We start from the raw sequence: 20,946 nt of genomic DNA on the forward strand, positions 1-20,946 counted from the left end.
TATCTATCTAGTCCATTGTAATCAGATAGTGTCTATTGTGAACGTGTTCATAAGGATCTTCGGGAGAGGATTCGATCTAAGTCTCACTTCGGGAGGAAGTGTGCACTCGCTGTTCTTTGAAGGGAGTTCAAGAGAATCAGCGTTTCATCAAACCAGATTCGTAAAGAAGAGTACAACAAGATTGCGGCAATAGTTTAAGAGGGAGTCTTACATTGTTTAAGTCAATGCTTTTGTACACTTTGTCTCTTTACTAATTGGTTTATTCTCTGGGCGTGGCCCCAAGGAGTAGGATATCCGTAAGGGTTTCTGAACCTTGTAAAATTTCGCTGTGTTCTTTAATTTTTGCACTGTCTATTTTTTGTGTTCAGTTCTGTCGTGACAAGTTCGGATTCTGTCCCGACAGAACCGTTTTCTATGTAAACAACTAATTACCATTCTGTATTTTAATTAATTCATTGTTTAATTAATCTGAAAATTACTAAAAACGGAATTTAAAAAACAATGAGCCCCAATTATCTTTTCTCATTTCCCTTCTCAATACCCCAAAACCGAAATCCCCATTTCTTAGCAGAGGTTCATTTGGGTTTCCCCAAATCCCCATTTTTCTCATTTCCCGAAATCCCTAACTCATTTCCCCCCAAATTATTCTGCTGCCTCATGTACGCCGGCTGGATGCTTACCCCGCCTGTGAAGGTTCTCCCCCCTTTATCTCTCTAACTTTGCTCTCTCAGGTGTGTCTTCTCCATCTCTCTCTCTTTGGTTCTTCTCCTCTATGGACAACATCTCACCATCTCTCTTTCTCAATTTTTTTTTGGGCTCACCGAGTATGTGTGTGAATCTCCTCTATTATTTCGGTTATATATATATATATGATCAAAACTTCTCCTTCGACCCTCTTTCAGCAGGTAATTTTATTATATGTCTTGTTTTTTTGTTTTCTCTGTTATATATATATATGTCATTTCGGTTTTATGTTTTTTTTTTATATATATGTAAGTTTATTATATGTTATTTCGGTGTTATATATATATATATGTATATAAGCTAATCTGTTTATTGGTGGGATTGGTATTTTGTGTGCATATTTGTAAAAGCTAAGCATTTGCATTTTATCTTGTTTTGATTTTCTTGATTTTTTCTTTTCTTTTTAGATTTGTGTTTTTCTTGGGCTCTCAATCTCTACCTCTCTGACTGTTCTCTTTTGCTCATAGGTAAAATAATATATATATATTAAGTTTACTTTTGTCAATGATATTTGAAATTTGTTCTTGTGTTTGGGTGTGATTCGGATACAATATCTCAAATTTGCTGGGTTTTTGGAGTTCAGCCATGAGAATAATTGGGGGGGGGGGGGGGGGGTTCACTAGGAGTGAAATAGAACTCAAAGTGTATGACATATTGATTTAAACAGAAAAACAGAATTGTTTTGGAATTTTGAATGCAGTGGTTAGTTATTTATCTTACGTTTTTGGACACAGCTGGATAACATAGCAGATTTGTATCTCTCTCTTTCTCTTCTTACGTTTCAAATGTCTTAAATGTAAAGGTTCAAAATGTCAATGGCCTATTATTAACTTAGATTTAATGCTCATGTTATGTCTGCAATTTAGGTTGTTTCAATTATTTTGGTTTTCAATTTCTGTGTATGTGGTTGATGTACAGAACATTTTGAAGTGGTACAATCCGGTATGAGAACCAAGAATTTCATGAACAAAAGAAAATTCTTTGGTATTCCAAATAGGGTAAGAAAGATGTTGAAGTGCATGCGTTCAGGGGAGCAAGTGAAAATGGATGAAATTGATCATTCATCAGACTCTCTGGCCACTAGGGACTATTCAGCAAGTGGGTATTCGTCTCGTCTAGGAGAAGCGGATCCAAAGGTTGATAATAGCAATATTGAAGAGGCTGAGTCTTCTCTTCGTGAAAGTGGTTATCTAAACTATGAGGTCCGTTTTTTCTTAATTTTTTTCGTATATTCTGTACTTGCATATTCTTGTGGTTCACTAGTTTAAGTTGCACATCTCTCAACTTTGTTGCACTAGTGTGTCACTTTCTATTTGAGTAGTCAAGAAGGCTTTTTTGTTGACTGAAATCTTCCATGAATTGAGACATATATTATCTAAATTCTAAATGGTTTACTATGGAGCTAAAATTGCAGCGGTCATAGTTTATAGAGACTTAACTCAAAAGTATTCTAATTTTGGAATTCTTTCTAAGCTTACATGTTATAGAATGTGCTTGACTATTGGCTCTAACCTCAGGAAGGGCTCCAACGCTAGGAAATCAAGTGAATAATTTTTATTTTTCTACAGTAATTCTCATCGTAATCTTGCAAAGCCATAAGAATGCATTGGAAAAACAAATTGTTCTGCAAATTGTGGCAATATTTGACCATTCAATTGCAGTTTGGATGATGATTTATTTTGGTTTCATGGTTTATAGGAAGCAAGAGCTCTACTAGGAAGACTTGAGTATCAAAAGGGTAACATAGAAGTTGCACTTCATGTATTTGAAGGAATAGACATTGCTGCAGTGACTCCTAGGATGAAAGTATCCATTTCTAGAAGATGTGAACAAAATAGACGCCGTTCACAGAGTGATTATATCCCACCTATGTCCATGCACGCTGTTAGTCTGCTCCTTGAAGCTGTTCTTCTCAAAGCAAAATCATTGCAAGGCTTTGGACGATATGAAGGTATTTCCTTTACCTAACTGTAATTTCATTCTTAGTTCATAGCTTTGGAATTCTGTTTCACATTATTGCTGCTGCTGTCTAGTACTAGTCAAAGTAGTTTTTCTTTTCCTGATATTTTTATTGTATTTAGTAAAATGATAGAAAAGATGATTGGATTATTACTTGTTGATTTTCATTTCTTAGATATCTAAAAAGTTTAAGATTACTAAAATGGCAAACTTTTATGATCCTCACAAACTCCCAATCTTCCTTCCTGTACTTCTTGCAGAAGCTGCTCAAACGTGCAAAGTTATTTTGGACACTGTAGAATTTGCTCTGCCAGATGGCTTGCCTGAAAACTTCACTTCAGATTGTAAATTACAAGATACTCTATCTAGGGCTGTTGAATCACTACTAGAGTTTTGGAGTTCAGCCATCAGAATATTTTTCCAATCAGGACATTTTTGGTCAACAGCCTGTGCAATTTTCTCACACACATCTCTTCTCCACTGCAATTTTCTTTTAGTCAGCAACCCACCATCACCCTCATCATTCTCCATCTCAGTCACGGCAGCCGCACCACTCCCAGCCACCCCCAAGCCCTTGCTCTCCGCCTCTGTTATGTTGCACTTGCACTCACCCACCACCAACACCACCACCAACAGTCCCTCCTCCTCTTTCTCTCCCCCTATGTAACGATCTGAGCCCAAGGTCAGTATACATTTTCTTTGTCACAATTTTTTTTTCTTTTGTGGGTTTATATCTTTCATGATGGTTTTGGCGTTGAGATACACTTGGTGTTCTTAACTTGTGATCTCATACTGTTTTTGGATTTTTGTACTGGAAGAAGATTACACTGTTTGATTCTGGGTTTATTTATTTATTTTTGAGAGTGCAGAGTATTCTTGGATCTGTGGGGTTATTTCCATCGAAGAAGACAAAAATTCAGATACTTAAAGATGTCAGTGGATTATGCATCGACTCTGTTTTTGTGATCCATCGACTCTGTATTACTTTCTTCATTTTAAGTGTTTGGACTATATGAATTTTTGAACATGTAATTTATGTATTAATCCTCATTTTTCCACTTTTCATACATATGATTATGCACGTCATTTTGTTAGTGCTTGTACTCGCATTCTTGGATTGGAGGGTACTCCCGAGGGAGTTGAGGATCAAGGGAGGCTTACTCGAGTGGCTGCAGTAAGTTGAAATTACATGCCCGTTTAATGATAAATCACTTTTATTTATATCTTAGCTTAAAATATTTTACTCTAATTTAGTGCCTTCATTGTTTGTAGGCTAAATCACTTTTATTTATCTTAGTTTACATTGAAATGATTGACTAGATATTCATATCTTTTTATCTCTGTGGATTAATATTTAAAATAAAACTATCAAGTGAATGCCTATGTGTTTGTTTGCTTCTTTTACTCGAAATTAATTTTTGGGGTGTAGTGCAAATTCATGACTTTTGTGTTTGATAGAGAAACAAATAAATTTCTCTCTGGAAGATTATCTACTATACTCATGTCTTATAAATATTTGAGTGGCAATTGACTGTGTTAGTGTGGTAGAGTTAGACATTTTATATCAGTAAGTTTATGAGCTTCAACTTTAGGGAGGGAGGGTTCCAATTCTCTTGAACACTTGGAAACATTGTTTACTGATATATATTAGTAAGTAAAATAATAGTCTACCATATTTCTCTCTCTTTAAAAAAAATAAAAACAAAATTATAAAAGGGAACTGGGGTGAATGAATCTACATCTTTAGATCGTGGAAGCACTCTTGTAACTCTACTTTTGATCTCAATGAGAACCTAATAGAAAAATTCTTTCATAAAAAAATTGATATTTTATGTTTCTAGTGTGTGTGGCACACTTTATCTCAATATTCTGGAAGGTTGTAAAAAAGGGAATTACCTTTTCTTATGTATAATTTTATTAATTAAGCCTTGCATTCTAAATCCACTCCTAGCTTTATGGCATCCCCTTTTTTCATATTATTTGTTTGTTTTTTTTCACAAACTCGGTTGTTCAGTGCCTTTTCTTCTTTTAACTTTTTGTTATTTTCATTTTAAGATATATTGCGTGGCTTCTGAATTTACAGACACACCTTGGCACTACTACTACTACAGCTTTTCTCTCTCTTTCTCTTGTACTTTGCTTAAAGAAGATTAGCTTTGTTGAAGGAAGGACCTTTTCCTTTTCTGATCTTTTATTTCAGATCAGATTTTTTGTTGGTCAATGCTCAAAAGGAGGAGACAATATTGATCATCAATATAAGCTCTTCTTTGAAACCATTGAATCTAAATCTACAAGATCATTTGTGGTAATAATCTCATTATGTTCTTTTTCTTAGTAAATTCTTTTCTCTATTTTTTTTCTTGTCAAATTCTATAAATGAATTATAGACTTGTACCGAATTTGATTTTAATCACAATTATGCTTAATCTATTTGATCAAATGCTTACATGAAAATTATGAGTAAGTCTTTTTTTTTTTTTTTTTTTTTTTAATATTTTTGAAATAAATTAGAGAGTGATCTGAATTTTTAAGAAAACCACAGAAATGTGATATTTGGAAGGTCTCTGAGTTGCGTCAAAATTTTTTGGGGTTTGTTTAGATCTTAGGACATGGGTTTTTTATTTTATTTTCATGGAGCTCGGTTGTTTAACAATGGAGGTTGGGCCCAGTCCAAGGACCTTGTACTTCTAATTTTCATGGAGCTTTGTTGTTTTTATATATGGAATTGGGGTTTACTTGGTATAGTCCAAGGATTTAGAAAAGTTGCCTGAGGCTGATAGTTTGGACAATCACATTTCATTTCAGGTAAACACACCCAATTTTTGTTATAGAATTTTGAGCTTTTCTCTTTCTTTTCTTTTCTGGGTCTATTATGTGTTAAAATGTCATGTAATATTTTTTTTCAGTACGAGGATATGAATGCAATGCAGAGAAAAATTAAAAGGAGCATGTAAAAAATAGTATTGACTTAGATGACATGAAGTGCATGAAAAAACGTAAAGTGCATGAAAAAACAATAAAAGATGACATGAATGGAACTATCATAGACTAAACCAACTCCTCTTTATTGACCCAGATGTTGTGTGAGACTTGTGAAAGTTTTAGTACCTATGTGTTCCCTAGATGATGGCATATATTTCATTATTTTCATAGTTTTATCATGCTCTCTAGACTAATTCAGCTTGTGTTTTCAAACTCAAGTAGCATGTATCCACAACATGTATACAAATAAACATATATTTATATACTCTGGCAAGCAAACAAGTATGTTAACATTCTCATATTTTAATAATAAATTTGTAGAGGTGCATTCAAATTAAAAATCACATATACATTATTTATCATATATTTACTCTATTTCTAATATTGAATCTACTAATTTTTTATGCATTGACAATATTATGTTTTTTTGTTTCTCTTACAGATTATGGGACTAGTAATGATATGAAAAAGGTTCTCGTTCACATAATTAAATAGTTGGAGATATTGTGTCAATGATCTTTTCTCATACACTTATTATGGCATTTATTGTCAATTGTTCAGGTTCCCTCTCCTCTTACAAAACATTTTCTCTGGTGGAACTTTTGCTTTTTCCTGGTACATAGTCAACTAAGCTATTTCTTTATGTCTTGACAAAACCAATGAAGAGAAACTCAGGTACATTGTCAATTAAGCTATCCTACTACTGTATACTCTGCCCTTTGGAATTGTTTTTTAATCTTTAATCCTTTTTGGGTTCTTTTTGTTAGTGACAGCAATGGCTTAGTTTTTTGATACAAAGCCGAGATGAGTCACCTTATTAAGTCAATAAACCATGGATCAAGTAAGTTTTATTTCTTTTATAAATATGATTGAATATGCAGATCTATTTTTATTTGAAAATAAATGTGCCTTCTGTTTTTTTTTAACTTTGATTATAAATAGTTGAAATCTGTGGGAAGTACAAGTTAGAGCTAACTAAACCCTTAGGTGAATCAACAAATTCTAGGTTTTGATTCTCATTTTAGTTGTTCTGTAACTTTTTTCTGAACTCAAGGGGTTGTCAACTCAGGACAAGTCACTATGTATATTTTCCTGTTCATTTATTATTATATATGTTTTGATTCACTTATATGTGTGTGTAGGTTTGAATGTTGAAGTTGATTCACTATAACATATCTGTTGTGTATGTCTCGCAATGTGGTTATCTAGGCTATCAAAAAGTGGTTAAAACAGCTAGTGACCATAACTGTTTTAATAAGATTCCTCAAGTTCACTTACTTTGGTTCAGCTGCAGAGTTAGTTAATTCTTAGTCCTTACCTTCTGTCTAAATTTGCATTGCTTCTTCTTGTGTTTGCCTGATTTGCAAATAGTTTTATTCTTTATGTTTCATGATTTCTTTTTGTTTCCTTGATTAATTCAAGCCCTGGCAGAAGGACTAGGGTCTGTTGCATTTTAGGAATTCTTCTTCTTTAGTAAGGAGAGAAAAACTCATTGGAATGTCTAAATTTAAGTTGAATTCCTTGTGCTAGATCCTTTAATAGTTTAATGTGTTTCTATGTTTGAATTTGAGCTATAAGCTTTATGTTTTGAGTTCTAGGTTACTTCTGATTGTAGCTTGGGGTTGATGTAGAATAGTGTTCTATTTTGTCTCTCCATCTTATTACTGTCATTGTTTTAAAATAATTTACTCAGTCAACAATGGTTAAGATATTTTTTTTTTCAGAGTTAAACAACTTACCTTGTTTAAGGAAGTACACTTCAATTCTAAGTGCATTTTGTTTGCTTTGTTGCTAAAATTCAATTAATACACTTTTTCATATTGCATTTTCACAGATCAAAAACTCACTAGCCAGGTCCATGAAATTGTTGGACGAATTAACGACAGATTTGGAACATTGATAGCTGTTCCAATAAATCACTTGGTTTGTTTATGGCAATCTTAGTCAGTAATTACTATATGAATGGACAATTTATATCTCACTATATTCTTTTTGGGCTATTTGGTATTTGGACAAATGTTTTAAGTGTTGTTGATAGTTGTGTATACTGAACCGTATCTTATCATTGTTAGATTAAGCAATCACTCTTTTAGACACAATGGTTCTATATTTCAAATGGTATAGGCTTACGTGGTACGATTAAAATAGGACCTTGAGAGTGTTAAGCTTGGTGTAGATCACATCAGTGACCCATCTATGTGGTATCTTGATGAGTAGGTCACATCATTGTGCCCCATCTTTTTTTTTTCTTGAATTGAACCTTAGTTTCTCATGCCAGCACGTCAACTAAATGTCTAAACATAAAAGCTAATAAGCTATATGTAATTTCATTCATATGATATTTATACACTCCAATTTTGCTATGATTATTTCTCACATGTTAAATGTAACTTTCTAGTTCCTATGGAGTAACGACTGTGTACTCTTTCTGATCCTATCTTTCTTTCTTTACAGGATCGCTCTCTTGATTTCCATGCTTTATGTGCTCTATATGTTGTCACAGGTACAATTTTTTGTTCTCCTTTTTAATCTACTCTCGGATTATTTTTACTCCGCAATGATGCATTCCAATTTTCTTACTTAATTTATTTTTGCGCATACCTTTTTTTCTCTTGATTTCCTTATTGTAAACTTATCTGCCCCCCTCTCTTTCCCTACTTCCTTTGGGGTTTGAAAAAGGTATCTTAAAAGTCATCTTTTACATCATATTAGCTATCTGCTTCTTTGGATATAAAAAATATCTCTGAATATTGTTGCTAAGAAACTCTGAGAATGAAAGACAGAGTGCTACTATAACTGAAATTGGTGAATTATAAGCAGCCTCGTTTTAAGATAGTGACAAAATCCCAGATTAAGTGGGAAAAAAATTTCAAGTTCGCATGAAATGTCTTCAAGAAGCCTCATTTGCATCTAAATACCCATTTATCTTTTTTAGATGTAGCACTAGTCACATCTTTAAGGGATGGTATGTATCTTGTCAGTTATGAGCTTGTAGCATGCCAAGATTCAAAGAGAGGAGTCTTGGCAGTGGCTTCAATCATAAAGCACACTTTGCTGCTGATTTTTGTAGCTTAGTTTATTGTGGTGTTCTATTTGTGTTTCTCTTTTATGAGTTTCTTATGGCTTGTTGGACTTAGTCTAAATACATGGTCATGCTCTTTATTTAATCTTACATCATGCAGCTATGTTTATATGCACACAAGCATATGTAGTGCTCTTTATTGCTTCTTACATTATGTTATTATATTTACATGCACAGAATCATATGTTTATGATTCCACTGCTCTTAAGACCATTGAGATTCATTCAAAGAGTGAATTTATAATAATTTAGGATCAAAATATTGTATTCTTCTGTGATTCTATAGTAGTTTATAGTAGTTCACGAGGTCTGTTGATTAATTGTTATGCACTCTACAATCAAATTCTTTATTTCACAATCTCTTGTATAGATTATGGCAAACTTTGACTCATGAAGGGTGATTTCGGTGCCTTCAATTTGTACAGTAGCATGTTAATGATTTTTGTTTTCAGTATTTATCACTATTATCTCTTTTTATCTCTTTTTTATTGTTGCTAGGTCCCAAAAGCTAATCTCAACAATTTTATTACTGTTATGGTTGGATTAGTATGGTACATATATAAATTTTGTTTAACTTCTCTATCATTTCCATCCTCTCTTTCTCTCACACACATATACATGAACACATGATTTCATACAAAAAAAGAACCAATGTCTTATAATTTAGTGTTTGGTTTCTTTCTTTGCTTTGGTGTAGTTGTGAATTTATTATTTTGTATGTGGTGTCCTATCTTGGAAATAATTTCTATAGCATTTTTCTTGAAGTAATTTGTGATGCTAGATAATAACAATAAAATATTTATTTGTTTATTTTTGCAGATGTGACAAGCGAAATAGAAAAGGATACTTAATTTTGAAGGCTTTGTGTTGGGCAGCTGTAGAATATTTTGTGTTGAAAGTAGTAGAATATGTTGAATATTTAAGACTACTTGAATACTTAAAGAACATTTTTTCGTTGATGACAGTGTTGAATGTTTTAAACTAATTTGTGGATTGTTAATACAATGTTGAATGTTTTAAACTAATTTGTGGATTGTTTATTCAATGTTGAATGTTTTTACTTTTTGTTATTTGAAAATCAAGTTCATTTGATGATGCTAGTATATATTAGAAAGTTAATTTTAATTATATAAATAAAAAATAAAAATATAATAGAATAAATTAGTGCTATATAAATGAATATATAATGAGAATTTAAACTTATCTAAATATTAAAATAATACGAAAAATGTGTTATAATATCTATTACAATAACACTTTTTGTGTAAAGAATTTTGTTATGCAAACTTCATTACATAACACAAATAATGTGTTATACTAAAGTGTAGTATAACACAAATTTATAAGTATTGAAATGTGTTATATAATCGACTATAAATAATTTAATTAAACACTTTTCTGTTTATTAAAATAACACAGAAAGTGTGTTATCGTTGACATTATAATAACACATCTGTATAACAGTGATAAAATGTTATGTAAAGTACCCTAACATACAATAACATAGTCGGTCTTAACACATCAAAAAGTGTTATGGTATGTTTTGATAACACATTTTTGGTTATTAAAAGCATTTTTTCTTGTAGTGACAAGATAGCATCAGAGCTGGTAACCAGTTCCCAAATAACCTAGAGACAAATGAATCAACCCTTGAACGACTGGGCTTAATGGAGGAACAGAAGAAGAGAATTTTATCTGGAAAAAACATGGACGACTACGACTTTGATGAGGATCTCAAGCCAATTTCTCCTCATATCGCGACATCTCCCTATCCCGTTGGCTTCAGAATGCAAAATATGCCAATATATGACGAAACCACTGACCCATCTAACCACGTTGGAAGCTTCAAAACTTTGATGATGGCCCATAACGTTAGAGTCGACTTGAGGTGTGTCTTGTTCTCAGCTACTTTGACAGGACTAGCCAAGTTATGGTTTAACAAGTATAAGAAACACTCGATCCACCTTCTAGAAAAAACTGTCCACCAAGTTCAAGACGCAGTTCCGGGCGTCAAAGGAAGTTCGAGTTGAGGCCAACTCATTGGCCAACATTATACTACAGCCCAGTGAATCCTTGAAGGCCTACCTCAGTCGATTCACCAATTTAGCAGCACGAGCTAGAGACATTGATGATAGTACCAAGCTCATGGCTATGAGGACAAGGATCAACATGGGAGGAGAAATTTTGAAGGAACTCCAAAGGAATGAAGTTAAAAGTATGGACGAGTTCTTGGCTCGAGTTCAGGAGTGGATTAACCTGGAAGAAGCAGAGTCTCTAGTCGCAGGAACTAGCCAGATCCCTATTAAGCCCACTGGAGTGGCGACTAATGCTGTAGCAACTACTTAGCCCGTGGCTCATAACAACCAAGCGGGAAGTAATAAAAGAAAAGGGAATGGTGAGGGCAACCAGGCTTGGTCAAAAATGAACAAACCAGGGAAGAAGTAAATTTCCATCTTCACCGTGTATACCGATCTGACCGATTTGCATGAGCATATTTATCTAGCCAACTTTACCTGTCTTCCATGGAAGAAACTGGAGCCCCTGAAGCATCAGCGGGCATAGAGAGATTCGACCAAATTTTGTCACCTTCATAACGACATTGGCCACAATACTGATGATTATTATCAATTAAAGGATGAGATTGAGACACTCATCGTACTGGACCATTAGCATAATATGCTCAGAATCTAGTAGCCCCTAACCAACCAACAACACAAAATTCTGCAACCAATGCAGGGAAACCAAGTCAATCCACCAGCAGCTCTCCAAGCTCTTGGAAACTAGATTATCCCTCCTCATTTTGAAGGAAGAGACATAGTCACCATTGCAGGCAAACCTCATCCATCAGGTACAAGGAATGGAGCTCAAAAAAGATATATCCAGAAGCTAAAGATTCACGATGGCGCGATATTTCCTCTGGAGCAGAGGTCATTTAAACAACAATGATTGGATAAATAACCAATCATTTTCATGAAAGAAGACACTAGCCATGTCTGATTCCCTCATAATGATCCGCTGATGATAACCATTCACCTCGCTAATAAGAGGATGAGAATAATCTTGATTGATAATGGGAGCTCAGTGAATGAGCTATTCATATCCACTCATGAAAAGTTGGGACTATTTGTAAATGACCTGAAGGCAACTTCCATGACCCTTTATGTGTATTTAGGAGAAGGAATGGTAGCAATAGGAGCGATCGAGCTCGTTGTAACCTTGGGAGAAGAAACACAGGTTTTTGCTAAAATGCTTGAGTTTGTTGTAATTGACTGCCCAACCGCTTACAATACAATCTTGGGAAGACCAATGTTGATGGTGTTTGAGGCCATTACTTTTGTTCGACACTTGGCCATAAAGTTCCCTTCACCTCGAGGACATGCACTGTAAAAAGGGACCAGCTTGCTACCAAGGAATGCTACAATATTTCCATAAAGGGAAAGTCACAACCTAGGCAGTAGACCATGGTGGTAATTGAAGAAAATGAGGGGTCTTATGCAATGGAAATTGCTGATGAGGCGAAAGAATCTCAAGAGATTGACAATAAGGTCACCTAATCAGATGAAATATACCCATGCATAGGTAAGGACCAATTTGAACTCCAAACTCTAGAGGAGCTCGAAGAAATAATTCTCGACCCAGATACACCTTCGATGGTGGTAAAGGTTGGGAAGAATCTAGGAGCCGAACGAAAGAACGAGTTGGCCGAGTTCCTAAAGAAAAATATTGACATCTTTGCCTGGTCACATGAATATATAATGGGAATTAGTCCAAGTGTGATTATGCACATCCTAAACTTGGACAAAAAGGTGCCTTTGAAACAAAAAAACTGAAGGTTATTGGAGGAGCGAGGAGAAGATTTAGAAGAAGAAGTAGCTTGCCTATTGAAATGCAGGTTCATTAGAGAAGCAAGATATCCGACCTGGATCGCCAACCGTGTTTTGTTTCCAAAGAAAACTGGAAAATGGAAGACATGCATTGACTTCTTCGACTTGAATAAGGCATGTCAGAAAGACTGTTTCCCACTATCACGAATAGATCAACTGGTTGACGCCACGGCTGGCCAGAACTCTTGTCCTCATGGACATGTATTCTGGATATAACCAGATTTCAATGAACCATGTGTACAAAGAGCACACCAACTTCATGTCCGAACATAATGTATACTGCTACATAGTCATGCCATTCAAGCTAAAGAATGCTGGTGCCACGTATCAAAGACTAGTCAACAAAATGTTTGTTGACCAGATCAGGAAAGACATGGAAGTGTACGTCGATGACATGCTTGTCAAGTTAAAAACTGCCAATAACCATGTATTCGATCTGAAAGAATGTTTTGGCGTATTGAGGAAGTATCATATGGAGCTGAACCACCAGAAGTGCGCCTTTGGAGTCTCTTCGGGGAAATTTATGGCCTTTATAGTTAACTCGAGGGGGATCGAGGCAAACCCTGAAAAAAATCATATCGTTGTTAGAAATGTCATTACCAAGGTTGCGTAAAGAAGTCTAGAGCTTAACTGGAAAATTCATAGCGTTAAATCGGGTTGTGTCCAAGTCCATGGAAAAATGCCTCCCCTTCTATATTTTGCTCAAGGGAAACAAATGATTTGAATGGATAGAAGAATGTGACCCGAAATTTTAGGATCTGAAGACACATTTAGCCTCCTCGCGTATTATCAAAACTAGTTGTTGAGGAACGTCTATACTTATACCTTGTAGTAACAAAGAACGCGGTTAGCATTGTGTTTGTTTGAGAAGAAAATCGAGCACAAAAACTGGTGTACTACACAAGTAAGAGGCTTTTGGGAGCTAAATCCAAGTATCCTTTGATAAAGAAGCTCGCGTTCTGCTTAATCTTGGCTTTGAGGAAGCTCAGACCATATTTTCAATCCTACACCATACAAGTCTTAACTAATCAACCTTTAAGGAAAGTCTTGCAAAAACCTAAAGCATCAGGATGTCTATTGAAGTGGGTCGTCGAACTTAGTTTGTTCAAAATATTATACAAGCCATAGACAACAATAAAGGGGAGGCCCTTGCTGATTTCGTAGTTGAGTGTACCAGATTCCAGGGCAAGCCTATGAGGGAGCCGGTACATGAATTGTGGAAACTCTTCGTTGATGGGTCACCTAACAAAATTGAATCCGGAGCTAACATAATAATAATTACACCTGAGGGACATTTCTTCCAACTCTTAGATTCAGTTTTGACACACCCAACAACAAAGTGAAGTACGAGCCTTTGTTGGTCTGAGTTCAGGTAGCAAAAAAATTGAAAGCAAAGGCTATTCAATATTTTAGTGATTCTCAGCTAGTGGTTAATCATGTATTGGGAGAATATTAAACTTGAGAAATAAAAATGGTAGCTTATCTAGCTAAGGTGAAAAGCGAACAGTCAAAGTTTGAATTCTACTCCATCGAAAAAGTACCACGCGAGCAGAACACAAATGCAGATGCTTTAGCCCGACTTGCCACCACCAAAGAAGCAGACACATTGAATGTCATCCTAGTAGAATTCTTGGACAAACCAAACATAGATGAAGAGCTAAGAGAGGTCGGAATGATTTGCAAAGGACTGACCTGCATGACTTCAATTATTGAATACCTCATGTCTAGAAAACTGCCTGGAGACCGTAAGGCTGCACAAAAACTGTTGTACCATGTCCCGAGATATGTGATGGTTGAGGGGATTCTATACAAAAGAGGTCAATCTATGCCTCTTCTAAAATGTGTCTTGCCCAAGGAAGTGCAAGTTATCCTCAAAGAGATTCACGAAGGGTTTTGTGGAGACCATGCTAGAGGGAAAAGCTTGGCCCTAAATGTGTTAAGGTGGGGCTATTTTTGACCTGAAAAAGGACTCGACCTCATATGTCCTCATGTGTGACAAATTCTAACACTTTTCCACCATTGCCTGAGCTACACCTATGGAGCTAACCATGATATCCTCACCCTGGCCAATTGTTGTATGGGGGATCGACCTAATAGGATCGTTTCCAACTAGGAAGGGAGGAGTTCGCTATGCAGTTGTCGCAATTGACTATTTCACAAAGTGGGTTGAGGTCAAATTGCTGAAAACTATAACCTCGAAGAGAATACTGGACTTCGTGGTCAAGAACATAATATGTCGAATTGGACACCCAAAGAAGATTGTGTCGGATAAGGGGACTTAAAATGATTGTGACATGTTCACAACTTTTTGCGAGAAATACAACATAATAACGGGAAATTCGAGGGAGTAAATAAAACCTTGGATTCTATAGAGCTATGGCCCGAGCAGCTCCCACAAGACTCTGGGTCTACAAGACCTTACATCACACTTCCACTGGGCATACTCCCTTCTCTCTAACTTTTGGAAGTGAAGCTATGCTCCCAATCAAGGCTTTGGTAATGTCACACAAGCAAAAGACCTTTCACTAGGATCAGAATCATGACTTGCTTAATGCATCCATGGAACTAATTGAAGAGCGACGAGAGGATTCTCAACTATAGCTTACCCTTTACCAGTAAAGGGTGAAACGTTACTTGAACTCAAAGGTCAAAGAGCAGAGACTGGAACTAGGGGATTTGGTGCTCCGGAGGGTGTTCCTAGCTAACAAATTGTAAGGATTAATGCCCTAAAAGCATGAAAAGACATTTTAGTGATTTAAATAAAAGTAAAATTTTATTACATTTGAATGTTATAATTGTTGTTTGAATTAATTATATATTATTATCAATAAAATTCCTTATTCATTCATGAGAATATGATCTTGTATTACAACGAGAGAGATAATATCATATATAATAAAAAAATAATCAGTAACATATTAAAGTAAGGAATCTTTAATGAATGGTTACTTGTGCTGTTTACCAAGCATACGAGATGTGAGTGATCTAGATTCAGATTACTAATGAGGATAGACATCTTAGTAAATGTGTTGTATATAATAGAAATTATTTATGACATGACCGATGAGAATTAATTATCTTTATAAACTTTTCGTTTGACATAAAGATTTAATTCTTATCATAATAGATGATCATTTGTAAATAAGTCTAAATCTTGAGTATTCATGAACTTCTGTTTTTTGTTTATTAGACCTTTTGATTCACTCATTAATGTTTCTTAGTATAATGAGGCTAATGACTTTTGTTTTGGAGATTCAATATCATGAATAACTGGGAACATGATTTACAATAATGGAATCTATTGACGGTAAGAACTCGTCAACGATTAAAGGATAGAAAACTCAGATTTTTATACTATGGAAAGCATAGAATCAGATGGAAAGAACTTGAATCAACAGAAAAAACCAGAGCAACAATGAAACAAGGATCATGTATTTCTTAAGTGTCTCTCATACAATCAGTTTTCCAACCCCTTAACCTGAGGAGTTGAGGCCTATTTATAGGTGGGCTCTATTGGCCCCTGATACAAACAAGTCCTAGGAGAAAGGGACGTACGCGAGTACACTGATAGTGTAGTGGCTCAGGGCGTAGTGGTGTCTATCATGAAAATGCCAGAGTCGTGGCTCAGAACATAGTACTGTCGGCTCTGGTGTATGGTCGGGGGTGTTCAAGTGGTGCCACTACTCTTCGTACAGGTCCGTACTGCCACTACTCCTCAGATGCAGATGACAAGGCCATGCCTCTGTTCTCTTCACAACCGTACGCCTCGTGTCAGTACACATGTCCTGTACCCGGTCGTCCTCATCAATCCCCGTTCAATGCCTAATGTTCGTTTGGTGCACCCATTAGGTGTCTCCAAATGTTCCTCGTGCCTATGTCAAGGAGGCTTCAACCCATACGTGTCATGAGAAGCCAAGGCGCCAGGGATCAAGGCTGGCCTATGTAGGTCACATGGAGGTGAGGCTCAAGACATGGGCAGTGCAACGAGGCCACACCCTCGCATAGCGATGGTGTCTCGCATAGCGAGGCTGGCCCTCTTTCCCAGGGTGTAGGCGTGGCGAGGCTCAGGATACGGGCGCCGCAACAAGGCCACACCCTCGCATAGCGAGGGTGTCTCGCGTAGCGAGGCTGGTCTTCTTCTCCTGTGTGCAGGCGAGGCAAGGCTCGATGCTTGAGTGGACGCGACATACATAGATGGCCGGCCGAGGATCCGCCCACAGCAAAGGCTATGCGGCGCGCATGGGACACCAGCCGAGGACCCTCGCATAGCGAGGATGGTGTTCGGATTGGTAAGCGGCCAAAGGCCCTCGTGTAGCGAGGGTGGCTCTCTTATCCCAATTCCTTCAACACCGAGTGATGTCCTTGTCCCCTTGTGCATGCAATAAGTAGCCTTTAGGATGCCTCGTAGTGTAGAGGTTCCCTTGTGAATGGAATTCACAAGGGAAGAATTCCCACATTTACACTTCCCCCGAGTCTATAAGTACACTTTTAAGTGTGTTTGTAGACTCTTTCTTTTTCTCTTGCTTGACATGTATGGCCAACTTTGGGGGACTCAGCCTTGGAGCGTTTCCCAATGTCGCTTGAAGAAATACAAAGTGAGTTTTGAAGTTGTGTTTCTTTATAGTGTCCAAAGAAACACAACAACCATCTAACTCTTGGGGGATCCATGAAAATCCCTAAGATTGCATAAGGGCCAATCATTCTCAATTGCCGATCCCAAGGTTACCCATACTCTTGATCTCCACCATTCATAGGGATATAGATCCAATGGCTAGGGGGCCTTGACTTTCCTTATAAATACCCCAAGGCTTGAAGCCATTTCTCCACACCAAGACTTGCCTAGCCTAGTGGTATTTCCTCCAAACCACTTTCAAGAGTTCAAGGGTTCTATCCACCTCCAACGCATTCTTGAGGTACCCTTCCTTCTATTTTCATTATTCATCTTCCTTTTTTTTTATTATTATTATATTTTTTTTGGGCTAGCTTTGCGGTGACGCTAGACTTTATCTTGCTCCTACGGTCTTGCCCCTGCTTATCGCTCAACCGACCCCACACCTACACAAGTCTATCCTTGCACACCCTCAGCTTCATATACCCACAGGTATGCCTCCTTCCTCTCTTTCTCTTTTTTTTTTTACATTGATTGCACGGGGGTAGAATTAATGGTTGCACGACACTCATTCTTCAGAGTTTGTCATTCTTTTCGTATAGCCTTTCTAGTACATATACATAGGCCCTTTTCTTATACCCCTCACACTCAAGTTGTAGATATAGGGTTACCCTTATGCATACACGCCCTCGAGTCATAGCTAGTCCATGGCATCTAGGCGATGTCCCAATGGTCCGTCCAATGTTGAATTTATTGAGTTGTCATCCTCTGACTCAGGGGCCGAAGTACGTAGACCCTCTAACCGCGGGGGTGTGCGGGCGCTCTACCTCCGGAGACTGTCCTATCTTAGACATAAAGTGTGTGGCCTAGAGAGGGAGCTAGAATCCCATACCAGGGACGCGGGTTTTGGTTTCTCCCCCCAGCAAGCGACATACATTTCCCAGCTATAATAAATCCTCCAGGATTGCCTTTCTGAAATTGCTTTCCTAGAAGAAAACTTGCCCCCTGAGCCTTTTTCCTTTCGTCGTGACGAGTCTCCCGGTCATAGGGATCCCTCCTTCGAAGGCGGTAGACGTGAATTGGTTGAACCGGAGTTCCTTTCCATGATTCCACCCGCGCTCCCTCTCCTATCCCAGGTCTTGCGCCCTAGGGTCAAGCAAAGCGCTGGTAGACATAGGACACGTGGGGGGTCTTTCAGGACCCTTAGAAAGTCTATTGCTCATAAGCTGCCTATCTTTGTCCAGGTACCTGAGATGTCGAAGAGAGCCTTGGACACTTCCGAAGAAACAGGCAGGTCCACACTTACCCTGAAGAAACTGGGCAACATGCTAAAAGCTCATCAGTTAGCATTGAATCTCAAGTTCGTTATACCAGAGCGCAATGAACGCGCGTCTGAACCGCCAGAAGGGTTCATGGCCTTCAGCGATTCCATAATCCGATCTGGTGGGGCTTTGCCGCTTCACCCTTTTTTCGTCAAAGTGTTGAACTACTTTGAATTGGCGCCACTACAATTGTCCCCCAACTCCTGGGTGATGCTTAGCTGCCTATATGTGTTGTACCATCAGGTGTACTCTAGGGGGCCTTCGATGGGCGAGGTTCATTACTTTTTCACCCTGAGGGAGAATACATCTGCCCCCGGGTTCTACCAACTCCAGAAAGCCGCGGCCCTTAAAGGGAGTTCCCTCGTGGAGGGCTCCATTTCCAATAGGGGGTCGTGGAAGTCAGACTACTTCTTTAGTTATAGCGGGCAGACCCGACACACTAGCTTCAACACCCCACGTAAGGCTATTCTCACTTTGATCCCATATATTAGAGGTTTCTCTTTTTACTCAGCTTCTCTCTCTCTTTTTTTTTTCTAGCTTTTCTAACTGTAGTTATTTCTTTTCGTTTGATGGCAGGTCTCTTAGGGGTTGTTGGTTCCAACTTGAAACGGTTGGCTTGTGACCGAGTAATGCAAATCCTGGCCTTGCCGAAGGGATACAAACAAGCCAGCGCCCTTTTTACAGAGAGCAACCTTCGCTTGTACGGGTTGCTGACCCCGTACCAGACAGTCACCCTATGCTCTGTTTCCTCTGAATCTGAGGATCCACACCCCGCGTCACCTGACCCTGTGGGTTCCTACCCTGCATCACCCGACCCTGCGGGTCCACGACCTACGTCACCCGACCCTGCGGGTCCACGCCCTAAGTCATCCGAACCTGTGGATCCACCCCCTACGGCACCCGAACTTGTGGGTCTGTGGGTATATGGTCACGATGAAAGTAATTATGACGAAGTAGCCAATAGGGACTATGTCTACCCTTCAGGCGACCATATGGACGTTGAGGAGACAGTGGTATCTGAGAACTACTCCTGCTTGTACTCTGCTGCTGGCAGGGCTAAGGGTGTAGCCGATGACGGTCATACTGGCGGTGCTACCTCTCGGATGTCACCGTCGATGCCTGGTGGCGAGTTTACCTTTGATGCCTTTGTCCTTCGCCCCTCCGTGCCTAAAAGGAATTTCATCATTCCTCCTTTTGCTGGGGCTCCTTTACCCCCGAGGAGGTATCCCAGGCGGGCATCTTCAGGCGCCTCTTTACCCAAGGAAATGACTCCGCACTCTTCTGCTCCCCGCATAACTGCTGATGGGTCAGGACCTTCTTGGTCCCCATCCCTGACAAAGCGTGCCTCGGCAAGCACTCACACCTCCCCCAGCCAAGCTCATGTTTCTGCTTCTGAAGATCATCCTCTGGCGAGCCAGTATGGGGAAGCCATGAGCCATCATCTGGGAAACTTTCCCAAAGGTGAGTGGGGGACGCTGCACAATGTCCCCGAGGCTGAGCTAGAGGATGCCTATATGCGAGCCTCCCTGCAGGTATTTGTCATGATACTCGGTTTATTCATTTATGATGGCTATATATAACCTTTTTATATATTATTCTTTGTATATCATCTGACCCTCGAGGCTTTGTTTCATATCCTCGCCCTTACTCAGGCTTCCATCTTGAGTCATCGGCTGATCGCCTCCCACTCTTCATTGACCAAACGGTTGCAACACGAGCTTGAGGAGGCACTGGGGAACCTATCGGTGGCCGAGACTGCAAAGGATGCCTTGTCAAGTCAACTGACTGAGGCGGTTTTCCAGAGGGACGCCGCCTTAGCCCGGGCTGCATCAACCTCTCATACCAACACTCAGCTGGAGGCTACCATCCAAACTCTAAACGGGAGGATCACTGTGCTCGAGGCTGAGCATGTGAACGCTGAGAATTGCATAGTCAAGAACACGTTGCATGCTGTCTGGAGGACTAACCCCACCATTGACCTATCTCCTTTTGGGACTATGCCGTCGAGAAGATTTCTGAGTGGAGGGGTCAAGATGGAGATTTGTAGGTTCCTTTGTATTCGGTCTATGTATGTTATTGTTATGTAATCCCTCACATTATTTCTCCTTTTTTTTTCCTTTGTGTTCATCAAACTTAAGGGGCTTTGGTAAGTCCCTCTTATTACTATTGTTTGTGGATTACATATTTCTTCCTTGATCTGATGGCGATAATCTTTTTGGTGCACCTTGATTATACTTGTAAGGACACGTTAACCCATTGAGCTATTGGGGTCCTTTTACATTCTTTGCACGCGCTTGTTACTTTTTGCGAGAAGCGTCCTTCTCGTCGTTATACATAGTACTATTTTTTCAAGGGTCTCTTGTAG

The 20,946-nt window shown here is 38.4% G+C and overlaps 1 protein-coding gene across 31 annotated transcripts; it reads left to right on the forward strand.

Annotated features, from left to right (window-relative positions):
• Positions 1 to 514: 514 nt before the first annotated feature.
• On the forward strand, positions 515 to 9,791 carry LOC133823383 (protein NPGR2-like). Of its 31 annotated transcripts, none has more exons than XM_062256143.1 (12): positions 515 to 905; positions 1,152 to 1,211; positions 1,663 to 1,946; positions 2,443 to 2,695; positions 2,964 to 3,385; positions 3,573 to 3,877; positions 4,904 to 5,008; positions 6,128 to 6,156; positions 6,247 to 6,360; positions 6,453 to 6,526; positions 8,140 to 8,188; positions 9,586 to 9,791. In XM_062256143.1, exons 1-5 carry the CDS (start codon positions 773 to 775, stop codon positions 3,368 to 3,370), a joined length of 1,137 nt encoding a protein of 378 aa, XP_062112127.1. In that variant the 5' UTR covers positions 515 to 772; the 3' UTR covers positions 3,371 to 3,385; positions 3,573 to 3,877; positions 4,904 to 5,008; positions 6,128 to 6,156; positions 6,247 to 6,360; positions 6,453 to 6,526; positions 8,140 to 8,188; positions 9,586 to 9,791. The 31 variants fall into 31 exon arrangements, with proteins under 31 accessions (XP_062112127.1, XP_062112134.1, XP_062112136.1 ...); XM_062256150.1 differs by lacking the exon at positions 4,904 to 5,008 and having other exon boundaries at positions 3,573 to 3,681; positions 3,799 to 3,877; XM_062256152.1 differs by lacking the exon at positions 4,904 to 5,008 and having other exon boundaries at positions 3,573 to 3,635; positions 3,799 to 3,877.
• The last annotated feature ends 11,155 nt before the right edge of the window (positions 9,792 to 20,946 follow it).

The sequence above is a fragment of the Humulus lupulus genome, chromosome 3 (genome assembly GCF_963169125.1).
Source record: "Humulus lupulus chromosome 3, drHumLupu1.1, whole genome shotgun sequence".
NCBI lineage: Eukaryota > Viridiplantae > Streptophyta > Magnoliopsida > Rosales > Cannabaceae > Humulus > Humulus lupulus.